At 45.6% G+C, this 13,521-nt stretch overlaps 1 protein-coding gene across 3 annotated transcripts in view; it reads right to left on the bottom strand.

Moving 5' to 3' along the window:
* LOC147116091 (anoctamin-7-like) overlaps positions 1–12,333 on the bottom strand; it is a 201,937-nt gene extending 189,604 nt beyond the window's left edge. For 2 of the 3 annotated variants that reach the window (XM_085990812.1, XM_085990814.1), the window contains exon 1: positions 9,623–12,330. In XM_085990812.1, coding sequence (XP_085846938.1) covers positions 9,623–9,919 — 297 coding nt within the window. In that variant the 5' untranslated portion in view covers positions 9,920–12,330. Of the gene's footprint in view, positions 1–9,622 lie in introns of all 3 variants that reach the window. The other variant, XM_085990813.1, reaches the window with a different exon arrangement.
* Between the last annotated feature and the right edge of the window lie 1,188 nt (positions 12,334–13,521).

The following is a 13,521-nucleotide window of genomic DNA, read 5'->3' as shown; positions in this document are numbered from 1 at the left end:
GAAACATCTTCTCTATGTCTGGCTGCATTTATTTCCACAACTGTGTTGGAAATAGCAAACTTCTTATTCTCATATTCTCACCGACAGGAAGTGGGGAGACACTACTCACCCAACACTTTCTCTGGACTGTGTCATGTGATCCAGTTTGCTGTAGAGTAATTCAAACTCTTTGCAATGTGTATCTTGATCCAATCATTGTCAGGCGGGCTGCAGATTTCAGAGAACGCACAGCGCCAACACTGCCGAGTTCAACGAATGCACAGTGCTGACACTACAAGGTTCAGATAAGACGGGGTGAGGCCATAGAGGGATTTGAACACGGGGATGAGAATTTTAAAATCAAGGTGTTGGTGGACTGGGAGCCAATGTAGGTCAGCAAGCACAAGGGTAATAGTAAACGAGACTTGCTGCAAGTTAGGATATGTGCAGCAGAGCTTTGGATGAGCTCAAGTTTATTGAGGGTGGAAGACGAGAGGTCGGCCAGGAGAGCCTTGGAATAGTCGAGTCTGGAGGTAACACGTGTATGGATGAGGGTTTCAGCAGCAGACGAGCTGAGGCAAGGGCGGAGACGGGCGATGTTGTGGAGGTGGAAGTATGTTGGCTTTGAGAGGATATGAGGTCGCAAGCTCAGTGTCAAATAGGATGCCAAGGTTGCAAACAGTCTGTTTCAGCCTGAGACAGTGGCCAGGGGATGGAGTTTGTGGGGAGGCTGAAGACAATGTCTTTGGTCTTCCCAATATTTAATTGGAGGAAATTGCAGTTCATCTAATACCGGATGTTGGACAAGCAATCTGACAATAAAAAAATCAGTGGAGGGGTCGAGAGAGAGGTGATGGTGAGATAGAATTAGAATGATAGAATGGTTACAGCATGGAAGGCAGCCATTCAGCCCATCGTCCCGTGCTGGCTTTCTGCAAGAGCACTTCAGCTAGTCCTACTCCCCCGCCCTTTTCCCGTAGCCCTGCAAATTTCTTTCTTTCAGGTACTTATCCAATTCCCTTTTGAAAGCCGTAATTGAGTCTGCCTCCACCACCCTTTCAGGCAGTGCATTCCAGATGTTAACCACTAGCTGCGAAAAATGTTTTTTCATACGTCGCTTTTGGTTCTTTTGCCAATCACCTTAAATCTGTGTCCTCTGGTTCTCAACCCTCTGCCAATGGGAACAGTTTCCCTCTACCTACTCTGTCCAGGCCCCTCATGATTTTGAACATCTCTATCAAATCTTCTCTCAATCTTCTCTGCTCCAAGGAGAACAACCCCAGCTTCTCCAGTCTATCCACCTAACTGAAGTCCCTCATTCCTGGAATCATTCTCGTAAATCTTTTCTGCACCCTCTCTAAGGCCTTCACATCCTTCCTAAAGTGTGGTGCCCAGAATTGGATACAGTACTCCAGTTGGGGCCGAACCAGTATTTTATACAGGTTCATCATAATTTCCACACTTTTTTACGCTATACCTCTATTTATGAAGCCCAGGATCCCTCAAGCCTTTTTAACTGCTTTCTCAACCTGCCCTGCCACCTTCAACGATTTGTGCACACATACCCCCAGGTCTCTCTGTTTGTGCACCCCCTTCAGGATTGTACCATTTAGTTTATATGTCCTGTCCTCATTCTTTCTACCAAAAGGTATCACTTTGCACTTTTCTGCGTTAAATTTCATCTGCCACGTGTCCACCCATTTCACCAGCCTGTCTATGTCTTCCTGAAGTCTATCACTCTCCTCCTCACTGTTCACTATACTTCCAAGTTTTGTGTCATCTGCAAATTTTGAAATTGTGCCCTGTACACCCACGTCCAAGTCATTAATATATATCAGGAAAAGCAGTGGTCCCAGTACCAACCCCTGGGGAACACCACTCTATACTTTCCTCCAGTCCAAAAAACAACCGTTCATCACTACTCTCTGGTTCCTATCACTTAGCCAATTCCATATCCATGCTGCCACTGTCCCTTTTATTCCATGGGCTTCAACTCTGCTGGCAAGCCTATTATGTGGCACTTTATTGAACGCCTTTTGGAAATCCATGTACACTACGTCAACTGCATTACCCTCATCAACCCCTCCCTGTTACCTCATCAAAGTCCATGAATGATTGAGACACGGACTAGCAGGAGAGAAAACAAACAGATCTTTACTGGTGAAAGGCATAAACGAAACTAAACAACAGAGGCTCTCTAGCGCCTTTTATACAGGGGTGGTCACTGCCGGTACTGCAGTCTGAGACCAGTTATTCTCTTAAAGGTACATACACAACATAAATCAAGTTGTTAATCACGATATTCCTCTAACAAATCTGTGCTGGCTTTCCTTAATTAATCCACACTTGTCCAAGTGACTGTTAATTTTGTCCCTGATTACTGTTTCTAAAAGCTTCCCCATTACAGAGGTCAAACTGACTGGCCTGTTGTTGTTGGGTTTATCTTTATACCCTTTTTTGAACAATGGTATAACATTTGCAATTCTCCAGTCCTCTGGCACCACCCCCATATCCAAGGAGGATTGGAATATTATGACCAGTACCTCCGCGATTTCCTCTCTCAATTCCCTCAGCATCCTAGAATGCCTCCCATCCGCTCCTGGTGACTAATCTACTTTAAGTACAGCCAGCCGTTCTAATACCTCTTCTTTGTCAATTTTTATCCTATCAAGTAGCTCCACTACTTCCTCCTTCACTATGTCTATGGCAGCATCCTCTTCCTTGGTGAAGACAGATGCAAAGTACGTATTTAGTACCTCAGCCATACCCTCTGCCTCCATGCATAGGTCTCCATTTTGGTCCCTAATCAGCCCCACCCCTGCTCTTACTATCCTTTTACTATTTATATGCCTATAGAAGACATTTGGATTACCTTTTATGTTGGCTGCCATTCTATTCTCATACCCTCTCTTTGCCCTCTTATTTTCTTTTTCACTTCTCCTCTGATCTTTCTAAATATAGCCTGATTCTCAGATGTATTTTCAACCTGACATCTGCCTTTTTCTGCTTCATCATATTCTCTATCTCTTTCAGCATCCAGGGAGCCCTGACTTTAGTTGCCCTGCCTATCCCTCTAGTGGGAATGTACTTCGACTGTACCTGAACTATTTCCTCTTTAAATGCGGCCCATTGTTCCATTACAGTTTTGCCTGCCAATCTTTGATTCCAGTTTACCTGGGCCAGATCTGTTCTCATCCCGCTGAAATTGGCCATCCCCCAGTTAAACATTTTTACTCTAGATTGCTCCCTGTCCTTTTCCATAGCCAATCTAAATCTTATGATACTATGATCACTGTTCCCTAAATGTTCCCCTACTGACACTTGCTCCACTTGACCTACCTCATTCCCCAGAACCAGATCCAGCAATGCCTCCTCCCTCGTCGGGCCGGAAACATACTGATCAAGAAAGTTCTCCTGAACACACTTCAGAAATTCTTCCCCTTCTCTACCCTTAACACTATTACGATCCCAGTCTATATTAGGATAGTTGGGTGTCATAAGTATACACGTGGAACCTGACGTCATGTTTTTGGATGATGTCACCAGGGGACAGCATGTTGATGAGAAATAGGATGGGGCCAAGGATAGATCCTTGGGGGACTCCAGAGGTAATAGTGCAGGGGCAAGAAGAGAAGCCATTGCAGGAGATTCTCTAGCTATGACTGGATAGGTAACAGTGGAACAAAGCAAGGGCATTCCCACTCAGTTGGACAACAGAGGTGTTGTGTATGTAATATGTGTGCTACTTTGAACCTATGGACAGGACTGCACTACTTGTTGGGCGTAGTGATACGCAGTACCACTCCTGGCCATAGGGGTATAAATAGTACTGTGGGTACTGATCTCCCCTCAGTTCCCGCCTGTGGGCATGAAGTAAAGACCTACGTATAGTCCCTACCTCCAACCAGTAAAGACCTGTTTTATTGTTACTGATTAAGTCTGAGTATTAATTACTTGAACAACTCACAGATTTAACACTGGCGACGAGTCTGATTCGGACACTGCGGCAGTCACTCCACGGCAGCTTCGTCCACAGCCAGGACGTTGCAGAGAGGTTTCCACCCTCTCCACCCCACTGGAAGACATCCTGACCTCGGAGCCTCCATCGGCGACCGTCAGCTTCTTCTCCAGCTTGGTGGTGGGTAAGCCGTTGTCTGAGCCGGGCAGCGACGCGACAGGCAGTCGACCGCGTTGGCCGCACGAACGGGGCTGGGGGAGCTGGAGGAATAGGGCGCGAGAGCCGCTTTGAGCGGGAGGCGTTTCAACAGAGCGATCGCATCTCCTGATAAGAGCCGAGAGCCGCTTCGCGATCCAGCGATCGCATCCGCTGATAAGGGCCGCACTCGGGCGATCGCGGCGAAGATAAGGGCCGCACTCGGGGGCTGAAGGGAGACGGCGTTGGGGGACGGGTGAAGACCGCCAAGCGCGGGAAAACCGCCATTTTGTGGGCGGAGGACGACGGCAAGAGCGGGAAGCCGCCATCTTGGATAGCAGTAAAAAAAAAAAAAATCTGAGAAATTGCAAATCTACAATGCCTAAACACGGGAATATTAGCACCTTTGATAGTGACCTCGAAGATTGGGCCATATATGTTGAAAGAGTAAAAAATTATTGTAAGGCCAATAAAATTCGTGACCAAGATAAAGCTCTAACATTATTAAATTTAATGGGTGCGAAGACATACGGGCAATTGAAACACCTGTTATCACCAGATGAACCGGCGGATAAGACGTTCGATGAGATTGTTACTGTCCTGAAAGATCATCTAAACCCCACGCCGCTGATGCTAGCGGAACGATTTAAATTTTACGACAGAAGGCAGCTACAGCATGAAAGCAATGCTGATTATTTGCTGGAATTGCGTAAATTAGCGAAATATTGCCAGTTTGGAACGGGACTGACAGAGGCACTTCGAGACAAATTTGTGTGTGGTTTATTTAAACAGGATACACAAAAGCGACTGCTCGAGGAGAATGAGCTGACGCTTGAGAAGGCGGTCACTATGGTAGCAGCACACGAAGCCGCAGCGAGAGGCACGGCAGTAATGCAGCTACGGTCACCGGAGCTCAGTGCACACAAATTGGGTGTGAGTTCTGGCAAATGTTATCGTTGTGGAAAGACAACGCATGATCAGAACCAGTGTTGGTTTAAAAACCAAGAATGTAGAACTTGTGGTAGGCTTGGACATATAGCTAGAGTATGCAGGTCAGGGAAGAAGACCAGCAACAAGAAGTCACCACAAGGAAAATACGCAAAGGTACACAAGGTGACCGAACAGGAGTCCGATTCAGACGCTAGCAGTAATGAACTGGCTAGCTTAAGCTGTAATGAACTGGCTAGCTTAAGAGTACTCAACGCTGGTAAGGGTGCAGACCTCCAGACAATTTGGGTCACTCTTCAGATAGAAGGAGTCCAAGTAAAACTGGAATTGGACACTGGATCGGCATTGACGGTCATAAATAAGAAAGATTACGGAAAGTTATTCCAACATATTCCCCTACAGGATACGGGGATTATATTGAAAACATACACGGGGCAAAGAGTGTACCCCATCGGGAAAATAGAGGTTGCAGTGGTCCACAAGGGCGAAGACAGTCAAATAATGGACTTATATGTGATATCTGAAGGAGGTTCTCCACTGCTGGGACGGGAGTGGATTGGGAAAATGAATATGGACTGGCATTTCCTACAAACAATAACGAGTGAGAACTCGGTGAAGATAGTCGGCCCAGACTCTGGAACGGATGATGGTAAGCCCAACTCAGGTGCAAAAGACAAAGTTTCAGCACAGAATTCCACTGAGCAACAACAACATAGTTTAACTGTGGATTCTGAGTCTGGCAAGTCTACTGATGTGCCCATTTCTGAGGGACACCGGGCTCGAACTCAACTCCATTTCAAACTACAACAGCAATTAGAACAAATGCTTCGCCGTTGTGAGCAAGAGTTGAATGCAACGAAAGAGTTCTTTGATATAGAGTTGGAGAATCTGGAAAGACAACAGAAGCAGCTGATGGAGAAAATGGAGCAGGAGCACACAAAACGTCTGATGTCAGAGGAGTTAACGGTCAGCCAACTCCTGCATATGCTGAAGGACAGGACTCTGAAATGGGAAAAACTTGAACACGAACTTCAATATTCAAACGAAAGGGGTTCGGAGCTCTCAAAGGTTATTGGAAGAGCTGAGGTGGCAACACAGACTGAGATGACTGCAACAGAGCAGCCCTTGGATGCCAAAAGTACGCTGACTCACGTCAACGTAGAACAACAGACCGCTGAAACAGCTGCTCCGGTAGAGGGATTGAATAGTCCGATCAATCAATCTCCAAAAGAAGTTGAAGTAGTAAAATCTCAAATGAGGTCATTAGTAAACGACTTGCTGAAAGCCCAGAAAAAGCTGGATGAAGAGGTACGCATGAAGAAGTCTCTTCAGGAAAGATGTCTGGACTTGGAACAAAAGCTGGCTAACGCCCAGCTGGGTATGGAGGAAATAGAAGACCCTCTCGCTGGCCTAGATCAGGACGACACCGAATATTACTATGTCCTGTCCTGCCCAACTTGTAACTTTGACTCCCACCATACAGAAATCATGGAGGAGCACCGAAAGTCTACGGAACATCGGGAGAAGGTGGCTCTACTACGGAAAAAGGAGGGAGAGAAGGAGGAACTGCGCATGCAGCTGGCAGCTGACAGTGGAGCCCAGAGAGTCTCCAAGAAGCAGAAAAGGAAAAGTCGAAACTGAAGATGACCCATCTGAACCATTATTACCTCTACCAGATCACACACGTGGTCCCTCCGAACAGAGCCAATTCAGTTCGGAAGTTCAAACTGTTAAATCCATGGAAGGACTATTGAATGAGTCACTCCAGCAACGTGAACCGACTCCACCACAGAGATTGAATCTGTGAACTGTTTTCCGCAGAGACTGAATCTGTGATCTGTTTTGACATGAAGTTATCTATGTATCTATGTTATTCTGTTATGTAAACCTGAAGTTATATATGTATATATGTTATTACGTTATGTTAAATGGGGAGATGACTGTAAAGCTAGGAAGGGAGGAATGTTGTGTATGTAATATGTGTGCTACTTTGAACCTATGGACAGGACTGCACTACTTGTTGGGCGTAGTGATACGCAGTGCCACTCCTGGCCATAGGGGTATAAATAGTACTGTGGGTACTGATCTCCCCTCAGTTCCCGCCTGTGGGCATGAAGTAAAGACCTACGTATAGTCCCTACCTCCAACCAGTAAAGACCTGTTTTATTGTTACTGATTAAGTCTGAGTATTAATTACTTGAACAACTCACAGATTTAACAAGAGGCATTTGAGAAGGATGGTGTGGTCAACCATGCTAAAAGCTACTGAAATAAATTTGAGGAGGGATCGTGCACCACAGCCACGGAGGATGCTACTTTTAACTTTGATTATGCCCGAAACCTGATCGGAGAGGTTCAAACATAGAGTTGCGGGGAAGGTGACAGACAGGCATGGGGCCAACAGACAGCAGCATTGCCTTCTACACCACAGCTGCAGATAACGCACTGTGCCTTTTGGAATACAGGCAATAGCTGTTGGGAATTGCAGGCAAAGGGTCCTACACAAGGCCAGATAAAGCATATTTATATTTCAGTACTGTGGCAGGGGCGGAAACCTGATTGGTGGGATCACTCCAAGTCTATGCTTCTCTAAAGTGTAGAGTCCCAAACAATGTTCCCTCTAAAATCTTTTTGGGGCCGCGCGGGCCATTCAAAATACTGCGCATGCGCGGTTTTTGCATTGAAAAGCCGGAAAGCCTGCTGCGCGGGATGCCTGGAGCGCTGTGCAGTTGTGCAGCTTAAAGAGAACATTGGTCTCAACTCTGTTAGCCTATCTTGATAACTAAGATGCTTTATACTGGGAATTAGTCTAGTGGTCCAAAGCCTCAATATCGCCCACCATGTGAGGAGACCAAAACTGGGCACAGTATTCCAAGTGAGGCCTGACCAAGGTCTTGCACAAGGACAGAATAGTATACCTCGTCTTATGAAGTGTCCTATGAATGCACCCCAACACCCTATTCATTTTAGCTATCGCTTCACGACATTGCTCATGTGCCATTAGAGATGTATGCACGAGAATGCCCAGATTTCTTTCTTTCTCTACCTTCGTTAATGCATTGCCCTGAAGTGTGTATGCACGTTGAGCATTTGGCTGCCCACATGCATAACACTGCACTTATCAGAGTTAAACATCATTTGCCAGTCATGGGCCCAATCCCCCAACACTTCAAGGTCCGCCTGAAGCAGTCGAGCGTCATCAACAGTCCTAACACTCGCACAGATCTTAGCATCATTTGCAAATTGTGCTCCCAAAACCTACATCTAGATCATTAATAAAAGTAGTAAAGAGCAGCGGTCCCAACACCGATCCCTGCAGGATACCACTAGTGACTGATCTCCAAACAGATCTAAATCCATCTACAACTACTTTCTGCCCACGTCCTTCCAGACAGTTCTCAATCCAACTCAATATATCACCATTAATACCAGAGGCTTTGATAGTGTAGAGAAGCCTCTTGTGCGGTAACTTGTCAAAAGCTTTTTGGAAATCTAAGTAGACAATGTTTTCCAGGCTTCCTTCATTCGCCATCTTGATAACTTCTTCAAAAAATATAATCAAATTTGTAAGACATGACCTTTTTTTTTTTTAAAAAAAAAGGCATGCTGGGTGTCCTTAACTCTCTGTTGAGTTAGCTGGCCCTAGCAGAGGAACAGCAGTTGAGGCACTGACCTCACTACTCCTGGGTTAGGGAGGGGGAAAATCAGCCAGACACCCTATCCTTAATGACTATCTCGTGACCCATATTGCAAAGTGTGGATATTGGCAGAGGATTGGGCTCCACTGTGATGCCCTCCACGTTAAAATAGCCTGTCAAGACGCACACGTGAAGAATATCCAAGGTACTGGAAGGCGGGCAGTGGGCATGGACCATACAAGCACACCTTCTGCAGAAGAGGGAAAAATATAAAAAGAGCTAGGAGTTGCTGAGAGGCAAAGATGTGATGATTCAGGTTAATGACTACATGTTGATAAAATAGAAAATATGGCAAGTCCAAGGTCAGGAACAGATCAACTTGGAGCGGCTAAACTCTCAACACGTGCGGAGATCCTACTTTCAGAAAACTACATAATTAGCAAAAAGGACTGGTATCTGAAGACATCCTGTAGATAGGAGAAGGCTGAGGGGGGACCTGATTGAGGTGTACAAAATTATGAGGGGCATAGATAGGGTAGATAGAAAGGAACTTTTCCCCTTAGTAGAGGGGTCAATAACAAGGGGCCATAGTTTCAAGGTAAGGGGCAGGAGGTTTAGAAGGGATTTGAGGAAAAACTTTTTCACCCAGGGGGTAGTTGGAATCTGGAACTCACTGCCTGAAAGGGTAGTAGAGGCAGGAACCCTCACAACATTCAAGAAGCATTTAGATGAGCACTTGAAACGCCATAGCATACAAGGCTATGGACCATGTGCTGGAAAATGGGATTAGAATAGACAGAGCTTGATGGCCGGCGCAGACACGATGGGCCGAAGGGCCTCTTTCTGTGCTGTATAACTCTATGACTATGAGATAAATTGAAACTTTAAAAAAAGCATCGCCCACCTCTTGCATTGCCACAAAGGTTCCATCCTCAGCTTCATCCTCCTCGTTGTCCAAACTGCCATAGTACTCGCCCTTCAACTCATTGGGTGCAATGAGGTTCACGGCATCATTATCCTTGGTGCCTTTCCATTTCATCATGGTGTTGCAGGATTGGGTTATGTTTTGGAAATTGGTGCCAAGTAATGTCCCTATTTGGGGGAAAAAAAACAATTGAGCTTTTGAAGAAAATTCTCCATGGACATTGTTGACCCCTTTCCCTCTCCTCCCTGGCCTTGTCTTTACTATGAACAACAGCATTCATATAGCACCTTCAGGCATTTCACAGAGGATCAGAACTCTGAACCGGGGCAGAGAATTTAGGAGGGGTGCCCAAAGGCTTGGGTGAAAAGGTGGGTTTTAAGAAGCTGAGAGGAAGAGGAACTGGGAGAGGAAGTTGATTAGAAAATCTGGGGCTCTTTTCATTCGAATAAGCGGAGATCTGCTCCAGGTGTTCAAAACGATGAGCGATTTTGATAAGATAAATCAGGGAAAACTATTTCTACTGATCGGTGAGCCAGTAACTAGAGGGCATAAATTTAAGATGGTCACCAAAAGATCAAAAGGGAGAAGTTAGGAGGTTTTTTTTTTTGTTTTTTTTTTTATACAGAGGGTTGGTAGAACATGGAAAGTCCTACCAGAAACAGTGGGGGAAGCAGAATTCATAATAGCTTTTAATAGGGAAATGGATAAGTGCTTTGAAAAGAAAAAACTATTAAAGGACATGGAGAAAGGGCAAAGAAAATGGGGCTAAGTGGACAGCTCTTAGAGAGCTCACCCAGCCAGATGGGCTAAATGGCCCCCTTCTCTGTGCTGTAAAGAAGCTATTCAAATGATACAGAAGATAGCAACCAGAATGATTGAGGGGATGGAGGGATTGGATTATGAGGAGTGATTATGTAAATTGGCTATGTTCTCACTGGGAAAGAGAAGGTTGATGGGTGATATGATTGCTGTTTTTAGGATTCTAAAGAGATTAGATATTGTCGACCATGACCAGCTGTTTCACCTTGTCCAGAACTGCAGAACCAGAGGACACGGCCTGCGTTTGAAGGGGGGTAAATTCAGAATGAATCTGGGGAAACACTATTTAACTGCACATTTAACTCCATGGCAGTGCCTTTGTCTTCTCAGGAATCAATGACATCGAATTTTACAGTACAGAAACAGGCCATTTGACCCAACAGGTCTGTGCCGGTGTTTATGCTCCACTCGAGCCTCTTTCCACCTTACTTCATCTCACCCTATCAACATATCCTTCTCCCTCATGTACTTAAATGCATCGATGCTATTCACATCAACTACTCAATGCAGCAGCAAGTTCCACATTCTCACTACTCGGAGTAAAGAAGTTTCTCCTGAATTCCTTATTGGATTTATTAGTGACTACCTTATAATTATGGCCCCTAGTTTTGGACTCCCCCATAAGCGGAAATATTGGGCTGGATTTAAATATACAGCCGCGCTGGGAGCGGGGGATCCGATAGCACGAGAAACCCGGAAATATGTCAAGTTCGCCTGTCAGTGGCTTTTTAACTCAGCCACCTCATTATAATTTTCCTTCTGGGTTTCCTGTCCAGTCAATGGCAGCGGGCGTGATGTGGACCCGCATGATGCGATCTCAGCTCCACTATTTAAAGGGACAACCCAAACATGCAAGTTGAAGGGGTTGGAGTTGGCTGTCAGAGATCTGGAAGTGTCGCAGTGGAGTCGAGACGGGCAAAGGCTGTGCCCCGCTTCACGGACGCCTCCCTGGATGTGTTGCTGGAGGCTGTGAGGAGCCGGAGGGAGATACTCTTCCCTAGCAATGGGAGGAAGAAACCTGCTGCTGACACAAAGAAGGCGCAGTTGGAGGTTGCCCGTGGTTGGAGGTTGCCATGCTCCTGGATTCAATACAGAAACTAGTTTAATGACCTTAGCAGGGCAGCAAAGGTGAGTACAGTGCCACATTCACCTACATCTTGCTGTGTGAATCACCACATCCCCTCACTATGCCTTCTCAAGCCTACTCCATCACATCACATCACTCCTCACACCCACTTACCTTGCAGGTGTACCCATCCTTCTCTTTGTATCCTGTATGGCTGGGGGCGGGGGGGTCTAGAACGAGGGATCAAAGTCTCAGGATACAGGGTAGGACATTTAGGACTGAGATGAGGAAAAATTTCTTCACTCAGAGGGTGGTGAACCTGTGGAATTCTCTTACCACAGAAGGCTGTGGAGGTGTAAGGTTCGAAAATTTCTGCAGAACCCCAGAACAGAAGGATAAACCCTATTTAAAATGATTTTGGACCATCACAGAAGAAATCTGTAAAAAGAATAAAATGTATGGTTGGGCCTAACAGAAGATTTCAAAGAGTTAATTACACATTTTCCCTAAGTGTATGAAAAGGAAGACATTTTGGACTGTTTTAAGGAATTATTGAGCCGAAGGGATTTAAAATAAAAATCCCAGGAAGATTTGGCTGGTTTAAAAGACATGCTCAGGCTTGCAAAAGGCTGTGACACAGGGGAGGTGGGGTGGCCCCCGAGTTTGGATATTGGACAGTCTGGGAATGTCCTGGGCCACCCCAGCTTTACATAAAGACAATGAAACCTGTTCCCGCCAAAAATTCACAGAGCCAAGGTACATGAATAAAAACAGGACATGTCCCTAGCAACACAAAGGAAAGAACATGGCCTTACAGGATACAACAATTAAAGCAGCAGTCCAAAACCAAATTAAAGAGCTTGACAAGCGTTTTGCATTTTCAAACTAGCTTCAAGGCAATCCCGAAACCAGTTAAAGGCCGATTAAGAGTTAGATGGACCATCCCCTAAACTCATTATGTTTAGATGGACCATCCCCGAAGCTCGTTAAAGTTTTAAAACCTATTAAAAATAACGAGCCCGCCAAATTTAACAAAGGAACCTGAGATTTGGCGGTCAGATAAGCCAGGCCCCAAATTAGTATAATTGAGGCCTGCCTTTTCAGTTACACAGTCAGTTCAGCTCGGAGAAGAAGCTCAAGTTCAGCCAGCCAGTTCGAGAGAGAGATATCATCATTGGAGACTTGAAGGAAGGAAGAAGAAACAGAGATCGGGGCAACCAAAGGCCTACAGAAACCAACAACCACCAATATTACCACCAACCAGGTAATATTGGGCCACCGCGACCAACAAGAAACGAACCGCCGAAAACTCACGAACCAAAGACTTGTTTCCACTCTACAGGCTAGTCTGACTTACCCCTGGGTAAGATTTGGACACAAAAGACCCTAAAACCAGCCCTAACCAAAGAAAATTGGGTACTCACCTGATACATCCAACAGCGCGACTAACCGCATCAGCAGACCAACCCAAACTGAAGACCCAACGCAGGTGCAGTCTTCTACCACATCCGGGGTACGGCAGGCCCCAACCACCACAACTAAGGAGAACCCCGAAATCGCGAACCTCTGCAGTCTGTCAAGAAAGTCATTTTGGTGAGCATTTCCTGGTCCTCTGGATTTCAGCCTAGCTAGTGTAGTGGGGTTGGGAGGGTAAGGGATTTTGTGTATTGTAATTCTCCCTCGCTTATTCCGAGTGTTCCCCCCCTTTTAAAGTATAAGTATTATTGTATTGTATACTTTCCTGTCTCAAAATAAAGATCTGAATTCTTTTGACTAACCCAGGTGTCTGTTGCAAGTTTATTACAACCCCCAAATAAGTCCAAAGTCCAGAACAAAAAGGGAGTGGGAGCGATTCGAACCGCTCAAAGGAGTCAGAAGTGAAGCTGACAAACAACCCACACACCACCCCTTAGAGGAGGCCAAGTCACTGAATATATTTAAGAAGGAGACAGATAGATTTCTAGACACAAAAGGCATCAAGGGGTATGAGAAG

The sequence above is a fragment of the Somniosus microcephalus genome, chromosome 6 (assembly GCF_052327205.1).
Source record: "Somniosus microcephalus isolate GS21.2 chromosome 6, FLI_Smic_1.0, whole genome shotgun sequence".
Taxonomy (NCBI): domain Eukaryota; kingdom Metazoa; phylum Chordata; class Chondrichthyes; order Squaliformes; family Somniosidae; genus Somniosus; species Somniosus microcephalus.
Note: the sequence above shows the minus strand (reverse complement) of the source record. Positions and strands in the feature narration are given on the sequence as shown.